The following is a 19,387-nucleotide window of genomic DNA, read 5'->3' as shown; positions in this document are numbered from 1 at the left end:
CTAGGGCCAGACACCACCAGCCCTAAACTGCAGAGGTAATAAACAGCACACCAGCAGCCAGCCGCCCTTCCAGCCACCCTTTCGTGTCTGACACACCAGTGGCCAGCCACCCTTTCGTGTCTTACTCACCAGCAGCTGGCCGCCCTTTTGTGTCTGACACACCAGCTGCCGGCCGCCCTTTCGTGTCCATAGGCCCAGGAGTGGCTTTTCCACCACCGAAGGAAATCTGCCCCAGCCTCACCAAGTACCCACTGTCTGCTCACTTCATCACTATTGGTTAATAAAACAAAGCAAATAGTACTTCAGCTTTATAAAGGGCTTTTCAAGAAAAGCCACTAGTAGCACAGTGCATAAGAAACTCTTTCATGATCCTGGTGTAACAGAATCAGACCACCTACTCTACCTGCACACAATCTTCAGGAACCCTGTGCAACCTCCTGTGTGTCTCGCCTTCCTGTAGACTCCAACATTACAGCTCTAGGCTCAGGGTATGCATCTTGACAACTCATGGGTGTGTCAAATTGCAGACCTGCTTGGGGGTCTGCTTGGCTTGAACCTAAAGTCCCATTGCAGTAATAGGACCCAAACAGCAGCCTTGAACCAGAGAGTGAGCAGAAGCTCCTGGGCCCAGCTCTTTTGCTCCAAAAAGTACCCATCCTTGTTGGCATCCTCAGACACCTCTAGTGCTCCAGATGTCTCAGGGACTCCCAGGCATGCCTACCTGGCTAGGAAGCCCCTGTCTCTTCCAGGAAGCCACCTGGGGTATCCTTCCAACCCTAGTCTCCCTAGTGAGGTCTCTCTTTCCTCCCAGGCTAGACTCATGAAGAAGAGACTGGCCTCGTCGTTGGGTGTCCCTGGCCCTACAAAGCTTGGTGGATGACCTAGTGAGGTTGTAATTCCTGGAAATATGGACCCTGCAGAAGGGGAGCTAATACCCAGCACCAACCTGAGCCTGCCTTTCCTCGGGGTGTGTCCTGCTGTCATCCAAGTTCACTGGACATAGGTCATTTGTCTCCTTATCTGAGGCCTCTGGGATTTTTGGCTTGGGAATCCCATTTCCCAGAACCTGCGCTAGTAGGGGCAGGACACCCAGCAAGTTCCCAGTTTATAACCCACCTGCTCTCAGGTTCAGAAACAGCCTGGCAGGCAACTGAAGGCCAATGAAGAGCTCGGCCCCTGCCCACATGTGGGGCATCATACTGCTCCTGCCCTCGCTGCTGGCCGGGCTTCAGACCACCACTGCCAGGAAGGTAGCAGTATCCATAGTTGCCACTGTGTGTACTGGTGTGTGTGTGTGTGTGCATGAGTGTGTGGTGGGAGCTGGGGATGAACAAGCACACCTGGGAAGTGCCTCGGGGTATGCGCGTGCAGGTCAGTGTGTGTGCAAAGACATGGCCCTGCCCAGAGATCCTTGCAGACTCCTTCACTTCAAAAAAGGAGTGATCCCATTCTTGACACTTTATAGATGGAGCCTGCTTAGGCGATGGCCCCTAGAGGCTGACAGCGGGGCCAAGGAGGTCAGAATGTGGCTGTATGAGCCCAGCTCTTCTGTTCCAGATGAGTGGCTTCTGAGAATTATTTATATGTTCTGCCTATCAGTTTCCTTGTCCAAAAGGGAGTAATAATATAACCGACTCAGGGCTGTGCTGGTTGAAAATCAACCTCGTAATACCTAGGAAGCGTACAGTGTCACACCTGGGCCGAGCTGACATCTAAGCTGTAAACAAGGCATGCTGTCCCTCTGTGTTAAACTGGGCAGGTGAACATGAGAGTCTGAACAGTCTGTGTGTGTGCAGCATGGCACACAGAGCAGGCAGGGGAGCACAGGGCTGTGTGTGTGTACATATTCTTAAGGGGTTACCAGCCTCAGCGCAAAAGGTGTCTGTGGCGGAGTAGCCCTGTGGAGGGTCGGGACAGAGGATGTGCTGCAGGTGGAACAGGCCAAGAGGATTGTTACCCCTCTACCGTTTCTCACAGCTCCCATGACCGTCTGACAGGGGTGAAGCAGGAGCATTCTCCCGTTTTTACAGAGCTCAGCATTTCCAAAAATCGAAGAACTTGTTCGCTTTCCTTTTATTTACCAGGCGGAACTCAGCCTGGACCCAAGGTCCCTGACTCCAGGCCTCTGTCTCTGCCTACATGTGATCCTGCCAGGCTTGGTCCCTCACCCTGGGGGCTCTCTCTGAAGGCCTGCTCCATGGTGCTGCCTTGTGGGGAGTGAGGTCCACAGCGGCCTCTGAGCTCAGACAATATTCACATGTGAACCGTTTGACGGGATTCAGCCTGGGCCTAGTCCATATCTGTGTCAGAGCAAGGGCGGAGTTTGGTCTGGGAACAGAGCCTTCCCTTCAAGAGTTGGGGGTGTCAGTTAAACAACACAGCCCTCTCCCCTCCCTTGTCCAGAATGGCATCGACATCTACAGCCTCACAGTGGACTCCCAGGTGTCCTCCCGGTTCGCCCACACCGTTGTTACCAGCCGGGTGGTCAACAGAGCCGACACTGCTCAGGAAGCCACCTTCCAATTAGAGCTACCCAGGAAAGCCTTCATCACCAACTTCTCCATGTAGGTGTCTCCCTGATTCTTCCAACCTGCAGCTCAGCCCTGCAGCTCCATCTCCTCTGAGCCTGAGACACGTGACTTGGGACACTCTTGCCCTGTCCGCCTCACAGGGAACAAGGATGTATGTCTGTCCCTCCCGTGGTCCGGCCTCCTCACTAAGTACTTCTATGTGGTAGAGCACGAACCACAGCATCTGGAGTCTTTGCCTTTGAGGAGTACAAGCCTAAGGCAACTCTAGGCCAGAGGTAGACTCAGAAAGTCACCGAAATCATATTCCAACTGAGAAGATATTAGCCCTAACTCCTGGGGTCCCTCTTTGTCACTGCAGAGGGTAGGCCTGGCTACTGTTTCCTCAGGAGATGCCAAGGTTTCTGTGGACTCTGAGCTGGCAGGAGGCCCTCTGACTTCATTCACACCCCCCGTCCTGATCTGTTTTGCAATGTTTATTAAACTTGGGGAAAATCCATGTTTGCGAGGCAAGCATTGAAGGGGGGTTGCTCCCAGTAGGGGAAGCGCTTAGGGGTAGAGGCCAGCAAGAGCACTGGCTAGCATGGGTGTTTCTGGAAAACCGCAGGGGTGGGGCTAGGTTCCCATTGGTTCACTCCTCCCTTTCTCCCCACCGACCTCCACTCCAGGACAGTTTGTTTCCCGACTCTGGAGCCTGGGTCAGTGGGTGCCCAGATCTTTCCACTGCATGAGATGGAGAAATGCGGGGCAGGTTTCTCTGTCCCCTGCTCTGGCCAGGAGCCCTGGCAGAGCATCTGGAGAAGCTGTGAACTCTCCATCCAGCAGAAGGAGCCAGGCTCCCCGTCCGTCCCCATTCTGACCCAGAGTTATGCCCTGACCAGGGAAGAGAGAGAAAGATGCCTGTTCTGTGCACTCGGTTAGAGCCCTCTCTTCCTCTCTCTGCACACTTCCACCCTCCCACCCCACTCCTCTTTCTGGTCCCTGTTCATCCTATAAGGAACCCCTAGAACAAGCCATTTTCTGTGCAGAGAAATGGCTTTGACAGTTCCTTCTCCACCTCAAAGGGTGATGACTAGAAGCTTGTCTCCACCACTAGGTGCCCCAAACCTGCTTCCAAAGATGCCAGGCTCCCTGCAACAGCCACCCTAAGCAGGAGGGTTAAGGGAGAAGCCGCCAAGAATAGGATCACAGCCTTCAATCCTGTGTCTCCCTCCTGCTAAAGCCTGGCCACACAGGAGGTGGAGTCAAGGCTGGGTAAAGGACAATTCATTACTGTGTTGTTCTGCTCTGATTGACTGGCGCTGCAGAACAATGCATAAGGTGCATGGGGCAGCTCAGAATGTGGGCTGAGTTTAGCCCAGTCCTGCCTCCTCTGTAACCTGCCCTGCTCCCGCAGGAAGACCCGTGCGAACTAACACTGTGTGTGTCTCAGGATTACTGAAAGCATCTCCCGGTGTCATACATGAGGTCTTCTACATAGTACATGCATGATGAATGGTAGTGGCCTTAGATGAAGACAGGAATCACACCAAAAGGCTCACCAAATTCTAGAAAGGCCCTTCTAAGAAAAAGTTTTCAACTGTTCTCTTCCCTGTCTAGGGTCATCGATGGCATGACGTACCCAGGGATTGTCCAAGATAAGGCTGCAGCCCAGGAGCAGTACCAGGCAGCAGTGGGCCGGGGAGAGAGCGCTGGCCTTGTCAAGTGAGCGTATGGGGAAGGGTGCATACAGGTAGAGACTATCTGAAGCCTTCCTTCCCTCCAGCAGCAATCCCTACCTGGGCCAATGGGCTGTTATTGTCCTATCCCCCAGGACTGCAGGGAGGCAGACAGAGCAGTTTGAAGTATCAGTCACTGTGGCCCCTAACGCCAAGATTACCTTCGAACTGGTATACCAGGAACTACTCAGACGGAGACTGGGAACATACGAGCTACTCCTCAAAGTGAAGCCACAGCAGCTGGTCAAGCACCTTCAGGTACCTGGCGCCGCTCTCTCCAGGAAGCCCCCTACATTTCCCTTCTCAACTAAGGCAGCTTCTCCTTGCCACCCAGCTTCCTGGGAGCACAGCTTACTCATGGATCCCCTGGTGACCCATCTCTTGCTTCCAGATGGACATCCACATCTTTGAGCCCCAGGGTATCGGATTTCTGGAGACAGAGAGCACCTTCATGACACAGGAACTAGCAGACGCCCTTACCACCTCGCGGAATAAGAACAAGGTGAGCCTGCTATGACCACCAAGTGAGGACATCCCAGGGCCAGTCTTTAGCCCAGCTGACTGTGGTCAAGATTTCCATAGAAAATGGTTGGATGTTCCCTGAGCTGGGAAGGCTTCTGAGATCTGTATCCATGCCACTGCCAAGAAGACAGGACAGTAAAACTTAGAGATAGGCAATGGGTCCTTAGAGGAGGTTGAGGTTTATGGGGAACAAACTTGGAGAGTGGACTGATGGGAGGGGCCTCAAGAGAGATAACTGAATTGCACTGAGCTCAGAAGCTTGTGTGTCCCCAGAAACGGAATTCATACCTGAACACGCCCTCACACACATACCAGATGGAAGCAGCCATCTTTGGTTCAGAATGAACGTTCCCCTAGAATTTTCACCCATGGCTGCACACGAAATCTAACTTCCCAGTGCGCACATAGAAGGGGTGTCGGCCTCATTGTTCCTTTCAACGTCAGCTTTGATTGTTCCTCCAGGCACATATCCGGTTCAAGCCAACACTCTCCCAGCAACAACATTCTCAAAATGACCAGGATACAATCGTGGACGGGAACTTCATTGTCCGCTATGATGTGGACCGGTCTGTCTCTGGGGGCTCCATCCAGGTGGGTAGACTCCAGGCAAGGACAGTGAAGCCTTCAGACAACTAAGCATGGATGTTCTAGAAGAGGAAAACGATGGCTCCTCACTGCACTAGGGGCTGGGTCACACAGAAAATAGGTGCTTCAGTTGTGGTGGTCCTGAATTCCAATCCCTTTCTGGAGGCAGAAAAGAACTGCTTTGTGGGGTTACCTCTTTGCATTGCTGTCCAGAGGCCCTTAGCTCAGTTTGATGTGCGAGTCCGGCAGCTGTGTTCATCAATCGTGCCTCTCCTTACTCCTTGTTTTCCCAGCATTCCCTCTTGGTGGATATTTGGTTCACTGTGTCTTTTAGTATTAGCCACTTCAGATATTAAAGCGGGAAAAGTTATGGAGAGAGTTGTAGGGTTATACATGAATATGGAAGTCTTCTGTTGGCAAGGGGCTGAGTTGTGGGAAATAGTGAGGATTTGGGGGAGCTACGGAGCTGGGATGGAGAGGGGTCATGAAAAGGGAACATAGGAACCAGGGATTTGGGATGAAGGGGTCTAACAGAAACTGGGCCGGGCTGAAGTTCTGATTACCTGAGTGTGGACTCACTCTGCTCACAGATTGAGAACGGCTATTTTGTGCACCACTTTGCCCCTGAGGACCTTCCTACAATGCCCAAGAATGTGATCTTTGTCATTGATAAAAGTGGATCTATGTTAGGCAGGAAAATCCAGCAGGTAGGTTTCCTGGACTATGAGATCATCATCAGCCTAACCTTTTATGGTACCATGGGTGGGGGTTTCCTGGAGTCAAGTCTGGTCCAAAGCATAAACTATGAGCCTATCCAAGATACCAGGAAACTAGCTCATGGACCATATGCCTTTAGGGAGCACCTCTGAGACACCTACCTTGTCTTCTCTCCTGCCCCATTAGACTCGAGAAGCCCTAATCAAGATCTTGAATGACCTCAGCCCCAAAGACCAGTTCAACCTCATTGTGTTCAATGGGAAAGAAACCCAATGGAGGCCGTCACTGGTGAAAGCCTCAGAAGAGAACGTGAAAGAGGCCACAGGCTATGCGTCCAAGATCGAAGCTGATGGATGTGAGTGTCCTGCATGGCAGGAGACTTGGGGGTGCCCGTGGTCACGAGCTGGGGTCAACCCTAAGCATGTGCCCTTCAGGGACCAACATCAATGATGCGGTGCTTTCGGCTGTGGAGCTCCTGGATGCCAGCAACAGGGCAGAGAAACTGCCCCCAGACAGTGTCTCCCTTATCATCCTGCTCACAGACGGCGAACCCACTCAGGGTGAGGACACTGTGGCATTCTGGGGCATGCTCGGCCTGGAGCAAGGCTGGAACTGCTTCCAGACTGGCTGTGAAACCTGGGGCAGGGAGAAGGAGAATCCTCATTCTTTTCTCATCCTCTTCCCAACTTCATGAGTCTAGGGGAGACCAATCCCACAACTATCCAGAAGAATGTACAGGAAGCCATAAACAACCGATACAGCCTCTTCTGCTTGGGCTTTGGTTTTAATGTCCACTACCCTTTCCTGGAGAAGCTGGCACAGGACAACGGTGGCCTGGCCCGGCGCATCTACGAGGACTCAGACTCTGCCCTGCAGCTCCAGGTACCAGTTTGATCCGACGTGGGATACAGACGGCTAGGCAGACCCTGTTTGTGACGTATTCCCCTGCCACTCTGTAGGACTTCTACCAAGAAGTAGCCAATCCGTTGCTGTTGGCAGTGAGCTTTGAGTACCCCAGTGAGGCTGTGGAGGCGGTCACGCAGGACAACTTCCGATACCACTTTAAGGGCTCAGAGATGGTAGTAGCTGGGAAGCTGCAGGCCCAGGGGCCTGATGTCCTCACAGCCAAAATCAACGGGCAGACAGTGAGTATGACTGAACATCCTAGAACCAAGGGGCAGTGGGGCTGTCTGGGCAGCCGCCTCATTCACAGCCAGAGGCACTGGGCTCAAGTCCCAGTCATACCAAGTTCCAGCTGATTGGTCCTGGGTGACTCTCAAAGGACCCTTCTCCTCAGGTTTTCCTGAAGGACACCAGCCCCAGCTGCGTCGGTCGGTTCATGGTAGAAATCCAGTAAACAATGTTGTGATGCTCATGAGAGAACATGGCACATAGGGGAACTGATCACTCAGTCCGCCCCCCTGCCACCTTACTCTTCTGTGAGCATGTGATGACCGCAGGTGTTCCTTCTCAACATCCCTCTGTCCTCACACTAGACCTTTGAGGGTGTGGGTAGAACAACAAGAGCTAATCCATTTCATAGGTGAGCAGACCAAGATCCAGACAGGACAGACAACGTATGCTGCTCTTGCTGGGACACCTCCTAGAGCCCCAACCTTGCTTGGACTTCCCTGCCCCTGGGTGCAGGAGGCTCAGCCTGTGATGTCACAGATAAAACAGAGCTGTAGGAGGAGGCCGCTAGTTTCGTCCCTGGCTGCTCAGCCCCGAAATAACCACACAGATGCTGTATTAATTAAATCACTGCTTGGCCCATTCACTCTAATTTCACATTGGCTAACTCTTAATTTAACCCATTTCTATTAATCTGTATATCACCACATGGCTGTGGCTTACCAGCTAAAGTTCCAACTGGTGTCTGTCTCTGGCGGCTCCATGGCTTCTCTCTCTCTGCCTTCCTTCTCACAGCATTCAGTCCAGTTTTCCCCGCCTACCTAAGTTCTGCCCTATCAACAGGCCAAGGAAGTTTATTTATTCATTAACTAATAAAAGCAACACATAGAAGGACCTCCCACAGCACAGAGCCGTTAGGCTAAAGGATAAAGTGGTAAATAAGGCCAACCTTACATCCCTTTCAGGGACAGACAGCTTGTACAGAAGTACAGTGACCGCCTGGAATGTTCCCGACAGTACGTGCCCAGGAATTCAGCAGAAGTTCTGCTGAGATGAATGATAAGTAAGAAGGGGTGGGGCCCAGAAGTGAGGAAGAGTTGTTGGGCACATATGCCAGCAGGGCACCTTGCCTGCAGAGAATGACCATGGGGATGGAAGGCCCAGGGCCTCATCTCAGACACAGTCAAGTATAGGAATGTTCCTGAAGGCTGTGTGGCCAAGCAACCTATCTTTAGACCAAGCTCCGTCACCTCTCAGAGGTGAGAAGTGGGAAAATTGCTTAAAGTTCTTGTGCCTCAGTTTCCCCCGATTACAAATGTGACCACCTCACATGCCTACCAGCCCCGTATAAACACGAACGTAACTCAGATTTCAAACATAAGGATGGATCTGCTCACTCTCTTCTTCTTTAGTATTGGGGATTGAATCTAGGGCCCTAAGGAAATACTCTACCACTAAACTATATCCCCAGTCCTCTTTTTACTTTCTATTTTGAGACAAGACCAAGATGGCCTCGAACGTCCTCTGTAGCCCAGGTAGGCCTTGAATTTTTAATCCTCCCATCTCCCAAGAAGCTAGAATCACAGGCTTGTGCCAATACACTCAGTTCTTGGATAAGCCCAAGAAAACATTAGTCTAATAGTTAGTCTATTCAAAATTAATTTAAGGAAAAACATCAAGTAAGTAGTAACTTTACTGTGTAGACAGAGAAAAACCTCAGGTCTGTGACCCTCATACGCCAAAACTCTGGCAAGACAGACCCTAGGTAAGAGCCAGGAAGAGACCTGTGCCAGCAGGATGGGCAGAAGGCTGTGCAGGGTCTCTTAGCTAACCTCTGAGGGAGAGGCTTGCCACACCTGTGCTCTCAGCCCCATCGCCTAGGCTGCCAGCTGGGCCAAACTAAGCCCATGACTGCCTTTCCCCTGGGAAGAAAGCAGCCAGACCACAGCGAGGTGCGCAGTGTCCTGCCATCGCCCCCAGGGCCAGCCCTAGCCGAGGGGTGATGTGGAGCAGACAGGTTTGTTGGCGCTCTGATGCTCTCGTCTCATCTTTATTGCTAACTACTGGGGTCCTTCCTTCTCTTTCCTTTCCTTTCTCCATGTTTGGGGGAGGGGAGCCCTTTCTGCTCCATGTTGTACCTGAGACACCTTCCTTCTGCACTGGCCTGGATCTTGCCTCCCTTCTTATAAAAGGTCAGATGGCCTAAACTCCAGGCTACACCGCTGTCTTGCTATGCATGGACTGCTAACACTTCTTCCCACCTCCCTCTTGTCTTGGAGGGTCTGTGGGAGACCCTCATACTCCTGAACTCCCTCCCTACCCCCTCTCATACTCAAAAGGAATGAAACCCACATAGTTGCCCTGACCTGCCCCTATCCCAGTCAGGGTTCTAACGAAGAACTCTGAATGCTGGTCAGCTGTGGGCATCGGGCCCTCACTCACCTGGGCTGGCACCTCTTTCCAGAATAAGCAGAACATCACCTTCCAAATGGAGGCCAGCATAGCCCAAAAGGAGGAGGAGTTCCGGAGCCCCAAGTACATCTATCACAACTTCATGGAGAGACTCTGGGCATTTCTGACCGTCAACCAGCAGCTTGAGCAGATGTGAGTGACCCTGACCCTTGTAAGTCACTGCTGTGGGCTTCACATGACATCAGTAAGTCTTTCAGTGGTGTCACAGGGATGGAATGAAGTTTTATGTCCGAACTCTACACTCTCCCAAGGGGACTCGCAGGAAGGGGCCAGTGAGAGGAGACTGCCCAGACGATACCAGGGACCACCTGAGCTCTCCTGTCTTTAATCCACAGGATTTCAGCATCAGGTGCTGTGTTAAAGGAGCTTGAGTCCCAAGCTCTGAATCTGTCACTCAAATACAATTTTGTCACCCCTCTTACATATATGGTGATCACCAAACCTGAAGGCCAAGAACAGTTTCAAGCTGCTGGGAAGCCTGTGGAAGCTGGTGAGTGTGGGCCTGGGTCTTGGCACCATTAGCCTGCTGACTAAGCCCCTGCCATTCAGAGACTCCCAGAGACGCAGGGAGACCCATCTCAGTTCACCAAGGAGAAAACTGAGAACAGGTCTTGCAGCTCCCTAAATTCACTTGCTTGCATCCGTCTGGGGCTGGGGAAGCAAGTTGAAATGTAAGCACTTTGAATTGGCAAAACCACCCTATAATACCTCCCTCTCCTTTTCTTTTTCTTTGTACAGATAATGGACCAAGAGATGCCTTCTTAGGAGGTAAGGGCCTGATGACTCCAAAGCCAGCCTACATATAGCCTACCAGTATGCTGGAGGCCATGGTCTGCCCTGCTCCCAAGAGCTGGTGCTGTCTGACCAAACTCATGGGTCTACTTAGTCACTGGTTCACTCAAACGCTGGCCACCCCTTAGGGCTTGACCTGATCCTAGGTACACAGTCCCCATCTGGATGGAGCCCCAGAGGGTTGACTCCAAGGAGTAAACACAACTCTCACTGTCTTTCAGGTCAAGGCCATTTTCTCAAGACTCACGCCAGAAGACCTCTACCGCCCAAACCAAAAGGTGATGGTGGGAGAAGGGATGGAGAGGAGAAGGTTGGCAGAGTTGTGGCAGGAGACAGACTGGGCTCTAAACTTGCCTGTGAAAGGATGCTAAGCCTGGTTCACAGGGCTGGTAACGGGCCTGCCACTAAAGATTAGTGTTTAATTCAAGTTGGCCATCTAGAGTCTTACTTGGTCCAGAGAAGGGGATTTAGTAATCAGGGTAATTTAAGGGGCATAGCTCAGGGAAGGATTGCCCTTTCAGAGGGAAACCCCTACCAGTGGTTGTCTCCTGCCTAGGGAAGGCTCTCCAGCAAGGAAAACAGGGGCTATGTACCCTCTCTACATCCTGCTCCTGGCATAAGGGCCCCCTTCCTGACTGTGGGGAGCTAGGACATTGCCTGTGAGAACAATACTCATGTTAGTGTTTTTAATCTAGGAACTACGCTCCGCACGGATCCCAGACTGAGTGTTACTGGCTCTATATTCAGACAAAACGCTTTTCCTGGACTTCGGGGACCCCCTGGTGATCCTCATTTTCCTGTTCGCTTTGATAGCGATAATTTCAGGCTGTATCATCTCAAGATACCGGACCTGCCACCCTTCCGTGAGCCCCCTTCCTTTCTGACCCACAGTGGCCTTTCTTTTCCTTATAACTTGACTCTGACCCGTAGAGGGAGGGAGGACACCAAACACAAGCTAGGCAAGGGTAGCTACAAAGGAAGCAGGTGGCTGGGCCTAGCTAGACCCTGTCCTAAAGCAGAGCCGGGACCCAGGGGCTGGGATGAGCACCTCATTTCCTGTGGCTACCCTCACTTTTCCAGCCCTCAACCAGCCTACTCTTGGCCTGGTCCTCAGCATTGTGGGTCAGGCATATGCTGCCCTGGCTCCTCACTGCCCCTCGATTGCCAGCCCACAAGCCTGGCTGAGTACTCTCTTCTGTGAGCCCTGGGTCACAGAAGGACTCAGTACAGACTCTTAGGACGCCATGGCCAATCCTTTCCTTCCTGAGGCACCTCTTCCTCCACCAGTTAATGAACACCAGGCCTCCCCAGAGTAAGACCTTGTTTACAGTGAAGATCCACTCCCCATGACGGAAAGGGAAGCCTTCCCCACCTCCAAAGTCAACTATGGTCCCTTGTACTTCTTCCCATTCCCAATGTGAACTCAGACTCAGTGGGGGCCTATCTCCTTGACATCCCTCCTGCCCTCTAGGCCTGAGCTTGATGGGCAGTAAGGACAGGGCCAGGGGCCAGGCAGGTGCAGCAGGCCTCGTGTCCTGACTGGCTCTCCATTTTTTGTTAGCGGATATTTCTGTGCCCTCAGTCACCTCGGCAACAAGAGATCCCGTGGTTTTAAGTCAAGCTGTGGCACAAAGCAGGAAGAAAGAAGATGCAGGTACCGGGGCTAGGGATGGAGCTTGATAATGGGCCGCTTGCCTGGAGTGCACAGGTCCCTGAATTTGCTTTCCAGCACCAGAAATGAACAAAAACATAAAGATACCTGAGCCAGAACTCCCTCAGTAGCTATAGAAGATATAGGAAAGGGGGAGCCCTGGGGGAGAAGGAAGGGGGAGCCCTGGGGGGAGGAAGGGGGAGCCCTGGGGGGAGGGAAGGGGGAGCCCTGGGTCTCTATAACCTGTCACATGGTAATTCTACATGTCAGAGTGAAAAGAGAGAGCCCCAGTCCCAGTCACCCACTACTCGGTCCACAATGCCCTGCTCCCCAAAAAGAGACTAACTGAACCCAGAGCTTTTCTTTTTCTTTTAGAGAGCGCCACACCAGCTGAACCCACACACCCAGGTAATTACCCCTGCCAGCTCCCGCCCACCTTTGGCCCCCTTGACTCTTCCTGACCCAGGAACTCTGTGCTGCCAATTTCAGCTCCTGCTGTCGTCTTGCCACTTCCTGGATCCAGTGTGGGCCAGCTCTGTGTGGACATCTTGCGCTTTCACATGCCCATCAATCTGTTTGAAGACCCAGATCAGGGTAGGAGATGCATCCCCAGGAACCCACCGAGAAACCCAGACCCCACTCACGTGACTTTGTAACATGTGGGTTTGCTTGTTGGGGTTTCTGTCCTGCCCAGTTCCCACAGCCGGCACGTCCCAAAGAAAATCACACAGAGGTCTCCATAAGTTATAAACTGATTGGCCCATTAGCTTAGGCTTCATATTAGCTCTTATAACTTATATTAACCCATTATTCTTATCTATGTTAGCCATATGGCTCGGTAACTTTTTTGGCAGGGCAGATCACATCCTGCTTCTTCAGTGTCTGGGCAGGACTGCGAGAGAGCTTCCTTCTTCCCAGAATACTCCTGTTCTCATTGCCCCACCTCTACTTCCTGTCTGGTTTTCCTGCCTATACTTCCTGCCTGGCTATCAGCCAATCAACATTTATTTAAAATGTAATTGACAGAATACAGACAATTCTCCCACGCCATGACTTACCCCTAAGCACAGCAACATCCCCATCATGGGCAAAAGCCCTGTGCACCAAAAAAGGCCTTCCCTCCCACGGCCACCTACAAGCTTTCACGGGAACTCCTCAGGGTCTGCACACACATGGGTCAGTTTTCAGAGCTGAGAGAAAGCTAAAGTTGCCTAGAGTCCGGAATCTGTACGGTCAGATGAGCCGAGGAAAGGGTAGGGGTGTCCCAGGTAGAGGAGACAGAACCGAGGGACACAGGCACCCTGTGACTCCATGGGCCCCTGGTGGTATGGAGAAGGGAATGGTTGAGGAAGAATGCTAGCCTCTCCCACTCACCAACGCTGGAGTGGCCTCACTGCGCCAGCTGAAGTGTCCAGGCAAACACAGGGTGTACAGCAGTCAGCAGTGTTTGTGCTGAGCTACAGCGCACTTGGGGCAACCACAACCCCTTCATTCCTCTGAGAACCATGTGGTCTCTTGCTTTATCCCTCAGGCTCACTGTACCTGTCTGGTCCCCGAGGAAGGCACTTTTCCCCTTACTCCCAGCCCCAGCCACACTGCTGGAGACTGATGAATGCTTCAATACTTGAAGCAAGACATACCCTCCTATTATCAAAATCTAACAAGGTGGCCGTCAACATGATTTGAGGTCCAGATTCACAGAAAACCAAGTCTTGAGTGTGGAAATCATAAGAACTAGACCTGAGCCAGGCATGATGGCACACAACTTTAATCCCAAGTAATGACAGAGGCGGGAGAATCTCTGGGAGTCTGATGACAGCCTGGTCTACATAATGAGTTTCTAGGCCAGCCTGGGCTACTAGGTGAGATCTTGTCTCAAAAAACAAAACAAAACAAAACAAAAAACCAAAGGAGAAGAAGCCGACCTGAAGTGGAAGTGTGTAGAGAGTGACCCTTCTGGGGATCCAGTTCCAGGAGGACAAGGTCAGGGAGAGCCTGAGTCAGGACATTGCCCAGAGTTGCCTTTGAACTCTCTGGTCTGGCCTCCTTAGGGCTTTGGGTCGGCGGTGTGTATGAGAAAGACGGGTTCTCAAGGATCGAGGTGAGCATCCAGGAGTCTCGCCTGTTTGTCCGTGCAAGCCCTGAATACGTGGTGGTGATTCGGGACCAGAAAAGCTCCCAGTACAAGTGGAAGCAGACACTGTTCTCTGACTTACACAGGTAAGGCCCAGGGTAGGGTCCTAGGTGTGGGTGGCCTCTCAGGCTGTATGAACTGTGATGCTAGTGATGATGGTGGCCAGAGGTTGGTTAGGAGTCCCCTGTAGTGGAAGCACTCCGGGCAGGACAGGGGTAAATCCCCTAATGTCTTGTGGCTCTGGAAGCATTGTCCTGGGACCTGGACCTCATCATTAACCCAGGTCACTAGCCCATGTAAAGGCGGTGTGGTTTGGAGCTAGCTTTGTAGGCCATTCTGTATGCATACACCACATGGCCCTTCAAGTTTTTGTTTCCTTACTAAGCACCAGGCGTTTCCAGATTCTGAGTGGTGAGCTCATGGTGACATTCATGAGAAGCCCGAGGCCCGATACCAGGGCTTGTAGATGTTCCTCTCACTGCAGTGTGTGGGAATTCTCGTTGCTGTAACATGCATCTGGGAGGAACAAGGGAAGAAGGATGGTTTAGGCTCGAAGTTGTCAGTCGGTGGTCACGTGGTCCTGTCGTTTCTGGGCACGATGATGGCAGATCATCATGGCGGGAAGAGTGACGGAGAGCAATGTGGCTCACCTCAAGGTAGCCAAGAGGTAGAGAGAGAAGGAGCCTATGCCTACCTAGCAGACTTTTTTTCTGCTTCTTGTGCCATCTGGGTCCCTACCCTAATGCATGCTCCTACCTATGTTCAGGGTGGCCTTGCCTGCCGAGTTGTTATCTAACATGCCAATGGTCTCTGGAAGTGTCTGTATAGACACAATCAAAGTTATTCTCTTGTAATCTCCTAAGTATTTCACAGTCCTATCAAATTGGCAATTAAAATTAATCATCAACCTGTTTGAAGATTTAGCGAGGGGAGAGCAGTTTAGATGATATCACACGTTGGGAAGCTAGTAGGAAATGGAGGCAGATGATTCTGGGAAGCGTCACTCTGCCACTGTAGGCTTTTGAGGCCAGCTCTCTAGCTCGGTAAGTCACAGGAGGCTGAAGACCTTCTGCAGTATGTCTTCTGAGTTTCCAGCCTATCCCATAGCCTATATTTTTCCATGCAAAAAGTCTTGTCCATTTTCATCTTACCAAAACTTTAGCAGGGTCTTGTTCACATTTGCCAAATAAGCATTCACACAGAAAATCCAGTGTGCTCATCTGAAGTCCTTCCAATGTCATAAGGTGTGGATGCAAGTTTCTGTCTTGCCAGCAGCTTCCAAATAAACACACTGAGGCTTATATTAATTACAAATGCTCAGCCAATAGCTCAGGCTTATTACTAAACGTCTTTTACAACTTAAATTAAGCATTTCTATTAATCTGTGTATTGCTGCATGGCTCATTGCTTTACCTGTCTGCCAGCATGTCTTATTCCTTTTGTATTTCTGGCATCTCTCCTAATTCTGCCCTTCTTCTTTCCATAATTCTCTGTCTGACCCTCCCACCAACCTCTAACTATCCAGCTATTGGTCAGTCAGCTATGTTATTAAATAAGTCACAACAACATATATTTATACAGTGTAAAGGAATATCCCACATTTCCCCTTTTAGTGTAATTAAAAAGTAAGATTTTAATTTTAACATAATAAAATTATATACAACGAAAACAGTTATCAAATAAGAATTACAATTCAAGATCTAGTCCATTTATATTTGGCAAAATTAGAGAAAATATTCTACTATCTATTTTATATTTGTGAGTCTAAAGTTTTATATCTAATTTACCTTTTATCATAGCTAAGGTAAGCTTTAACTATGACTATCTAGTCTTCACCTTTATCAAAGACCCCAGAAGGGTGAAATGTTTAATGACAGGAGCACCTGGCTGCCTGGACAGTCACCCTAGATTCTTCTGTGATGTTGGAACATTCAACTTTGGCCTACAGGTCTAGTATATTGAGAGACTTTTCTGTGAATCAAAGAAGGACTGATCCACCTTGTCTTGGTAAAGTTCAGCATTATTTTCTTTTGTATCCTGTTTGTCCAATTTGGACAGCATACTATCGGCAATTGAGACAAGGGCAGTTTCTCTGCCCACATGGCTAGCTTTTGCCATAAAGAAATCACACTCCATATGAAGTTTCTTTGATGCCCATCATCTTCTCTGAAGTAGATCAGTGCTGCCAGGAGCAGATGTGTCTCACTGTCATGAAAAACCTTAGGTTAAGTTTTTTCTTAACCATATTCTGTAGGTCTTTGAAGTGTTTGAAGACCATCTATCTATCTAAATATATCTGTTTATAACCTTGAAAACATACCTAACATGACTATAAGTTTGACTGTTATAGATGACTATTAATTTTTATTTTTATTATACATTGCATTTTTAAATGAGTTGCAATTAAGCACAATACCCCAAACAAGAGTAGAAACATACATATAGTATAGCAAAAATAACTTTAAGTTTGTATCAATAAACTAAAATCCACACCACTGTGAAATACTTGGAGATTTATAAGTTAATAGTTGTTTTTTAGATTAAAGTGGATTCAATAATCTACCCTTTTTCCTATCATTCATCTATCATATTCCCTTTTTTCCTTTAGAAAGAGATTTTTGAATTTAACTCTTTTGTTTAGTCTTTTTTTTTAAAAAAAAACTAAGACAAATAACAATTTGTAACCAACCTCTCCTTAAATGAAAATAAACACCCTATAACCCATCTTTTGGGAATGTGGGTGTCATTCTCTAGACTACTTCATATTTTGGGGGGCATTGGAATCTTTGGGGGACACTGAGAAAATTCAGGCTAGTGATTAAATCTTAGCTAGAGTAGTTTACAAGGCTGGATCATCTCAGCCAGCAGTCTTGAAGCTGTCCTGAATGCAGAACTGCGAGGAAATTGCAACCCTCTGAGAAGCCAGATCAACAGGTCATCCATTTTCCTCGGTATCTGGTGCCCTTGCTCTGGAAATACATAAACTTTTCAAGGTAATATATATTCCTGCATGAGTACAAATGTAGCCTTGTGCTGTACTCAAGTCAGCAAGGATGATTTTTTTGTTTTATGTTTGAGCAGAAATATCTGTTGCATGTTTTATAGTTTTTCTAGGTTTATTTCTTAATGGTTGTAGTCAGGATTTTCAGGGAGTCTTCCCCCCCCCCAAAAAAAACCAATAACAACAACAAAAAATTAGTCACTTAAAACCATGGCACCAGCTGTAAAAACAGAGTTCAGAGCAGTTGGATGAGACTTCCCTGCTACTGTGAGCAGAAACCCCAAGGAAACATCTTAGGGAGGATTTACTCCCCCACATCAGAGGTTTCAGTCCATCTTGGCAGAGCAGAGCAGCTCACTGTGTGACAGCCCAGGGCAGAGAATACCTGCAAGAAAGAATTTTCTCCCTTTTATTCTGCCCATGCCCCATTTGGTGGGGTAGTATTGCCCATGTTCAGGTGGGGTCTTCCCCCTTCATTTAACATCCAGAAATATCCCTACAGACGCATCCAGAGATGAATTTTACTAATAGGCCAGGTGCTTCTCAATTCAATCAAACTAACAATGACTGTTATCCATCACCTCCAATAAAGCATATAAAATTCATTCATAAGAAACCAATTTAAAACCAGAGGAAGGAACTGCAATTCTCTTTTATAAACAGTGTGGGGAAATCGACATCGTTCAGTTCACGTTGGTGCTGTTCTACCCGTGAGAAAACTGAGCCTAGAAGACTTAGGGGATTCTCTGCCTAAGGCCACGCAGTGACTTCCTGGCCAAGAGGAGAATCCCCCACGCCTGCCACCATCTCTGCACCACCTTGAGACTCCACACAGGTGTCTCTGCCTTCCTGCTCAGGCTTTGGGGTTTCTCCGCAGCTTGTTGATAGTCATGAACGAGAAGGGATTCCTGGAGCTCAGCGGCCCAGACAGAGTGACGATTGGTGTCATGCGCATAAGTGACCCTCAGAAGAGACTGGCGCTTCTTGTGTCGCATGCTGAGCGCTTCTCCAACCGCACCATTGGACAACTCGGTACTCCTCTTGCCCTTAGAAACCGCCTGTGATGGAACACAGACAGGTGCCTCTCACCCCGCCCACCTCCCTCACTGTCTTTATCCCTCACTGACCTGCCCTTTAACCCCAGGTCAGTTTTACCAGGATATCATCTGGGACCCAGCAGTTGGACCAGATAACACAACACGGACACTTAGAGTTCCAGGAACAGAATACCCAGCTACCAAGTAAGTGTACAGCCAGCCCGCCGAGTCTGGCTGTGGTGGGTAGGGATTAGGAGGGCGAGAGCTGGGATCTACAGAACCCTACTCTTGTCCCCTTGCTTGGGAACTAAAAACAGATGAAAGGGTGATTTAGCTTGAACTCACAGAAAAACACAGGCTCTCCTTGTTCCTTCCCCAACTTCCAAAGTCCTGCGTCCAAAAGACCTCACATGCTAAGTTCCTTGAATAATCCTTTGGGCAACTGGACCTTCCTGACCTATGTCAGAGGGAATTCTGAGGGACTCGGAGATTCCCTAACTGTCTACAGCTGTCTCCCGTCTCTCTCATCTCACCTGAGATTTGTTGACCGCCTATTTATGGTTTCTGTTGTCTTCCACCCCAGAGAGCTCAAGTTGGACTACCGAGAAGGGTTGCCAGCAAAAAAGATCTCCTGCTGGACCGTGAAGATATAGCTGTTAGAACAGTGTTGCCTACCTTACTGTCCTTGTGTGCAGATGGATGACACCGTATGCCACCAGGGCCACTGGCGAGGCTTGGGTCTCAATGGGGAGGAGGATTCTCACTTACAAATAAAGAAGGTGATATGAACCCAGGGAGCTGGTGTCATGACTCCATGTGGCTCACCCTGGAGGACACAGGGTCCCAACCTGAAGATTCTCCCCATAGAACATTAGAGTCTTCCACAGCTGGCCCTCAATAGCCAGGGCCCAGGGAAACCCGTAGAAAGTTTTCAGCCCTATTTTGGTCTTTGTCAGAAAAATATAAAACCAGACATTCAAAATGTCAGTGCAGCACCCAGAACTGAAGAACGTTCTCCAGAGAGAGCAGGCTGGAGACCTACTGTGCAGTTGCCTGGGCCATGAGAACCAGCTTTGAGTCACAAAGACTCACCTGGGTC

General features: G+C 49.8%; 1 protein-coding gene across 1 annotated transcript; it reads left to right on the top strand.

The window, feature by feature from the left end:
• Positions 1 to 1,080: 1,080 nt before the first annotated feature.
• Positions 1,081 to 19,082, top strand: Itih4 (inter-alpha-trypsin inhibitor heavy chain 4). The gene is made up of 23 exons (XM_050158142.1): positions 1,081 to 1,250; positions 2,404 to 2,564; positions 4,128 to 4,232; positions 4,342 to 4,504; positions 4,638 to 4,748; positions 5,231 to 5,359; positions 5,944 to 6,060; positions 6,257 to 6,425; positions 6,505 to 6,630; positions 6,771 to 6,952; positions 7,030 to 7,215; positions 9,666 to 9,805; positions 10,009 to 10,163; positions 10,412 to 10,441; positions 10,687 to 10,743; positions 11,161 to 11,328; positions 12,027 to 12,119; positions 12,492 to 12,524; positions 12,606 to 12,710; positions 14,168 to 14,336; positions 18,129 to 18,283; positions 18,396 to 18,492; positions 18,872 to 19,082. The coding sequence occupies exons 1-23, from the start codon at positions 1,161 to 1,163 to the stop codon at positions 18,939 to 18,941; spliced, it is 2,811 nt and encodes a 936-aa protein (XP_050014099.1). The 5' UTR covers positions 1,081 to 1,160; the 3' UTR covers positions 18,942 to 19,082.
• The last annotated feature ends 305 nt before the right edge of the window (positions 19,083 to 19,387 follow it).

The sequence above is a fragment of the Alexandromys fortis genome, unplaced genomic scaffold (assembly GCF_014885135.2).
Source record: "Alexandromys fortis isolate MF-2015 unplaced genomic scaffold, M_Fortis_MF-2015_v1.1 scaffold_106, whole genome shotgun sequence".
Taxonomy (NCBI): domain Eukaryota; kingdom Metazoa; phylum Chordata; class Mammalia; order Rodentia; family Cricetidae; genus Alexandromys; species Alexandromys fortis.
The sequence above is the reverse complement of the archived record's forward strand: the minus strand, read 5'-3'. Positions and strand labels throughout refer to the sequence as shown.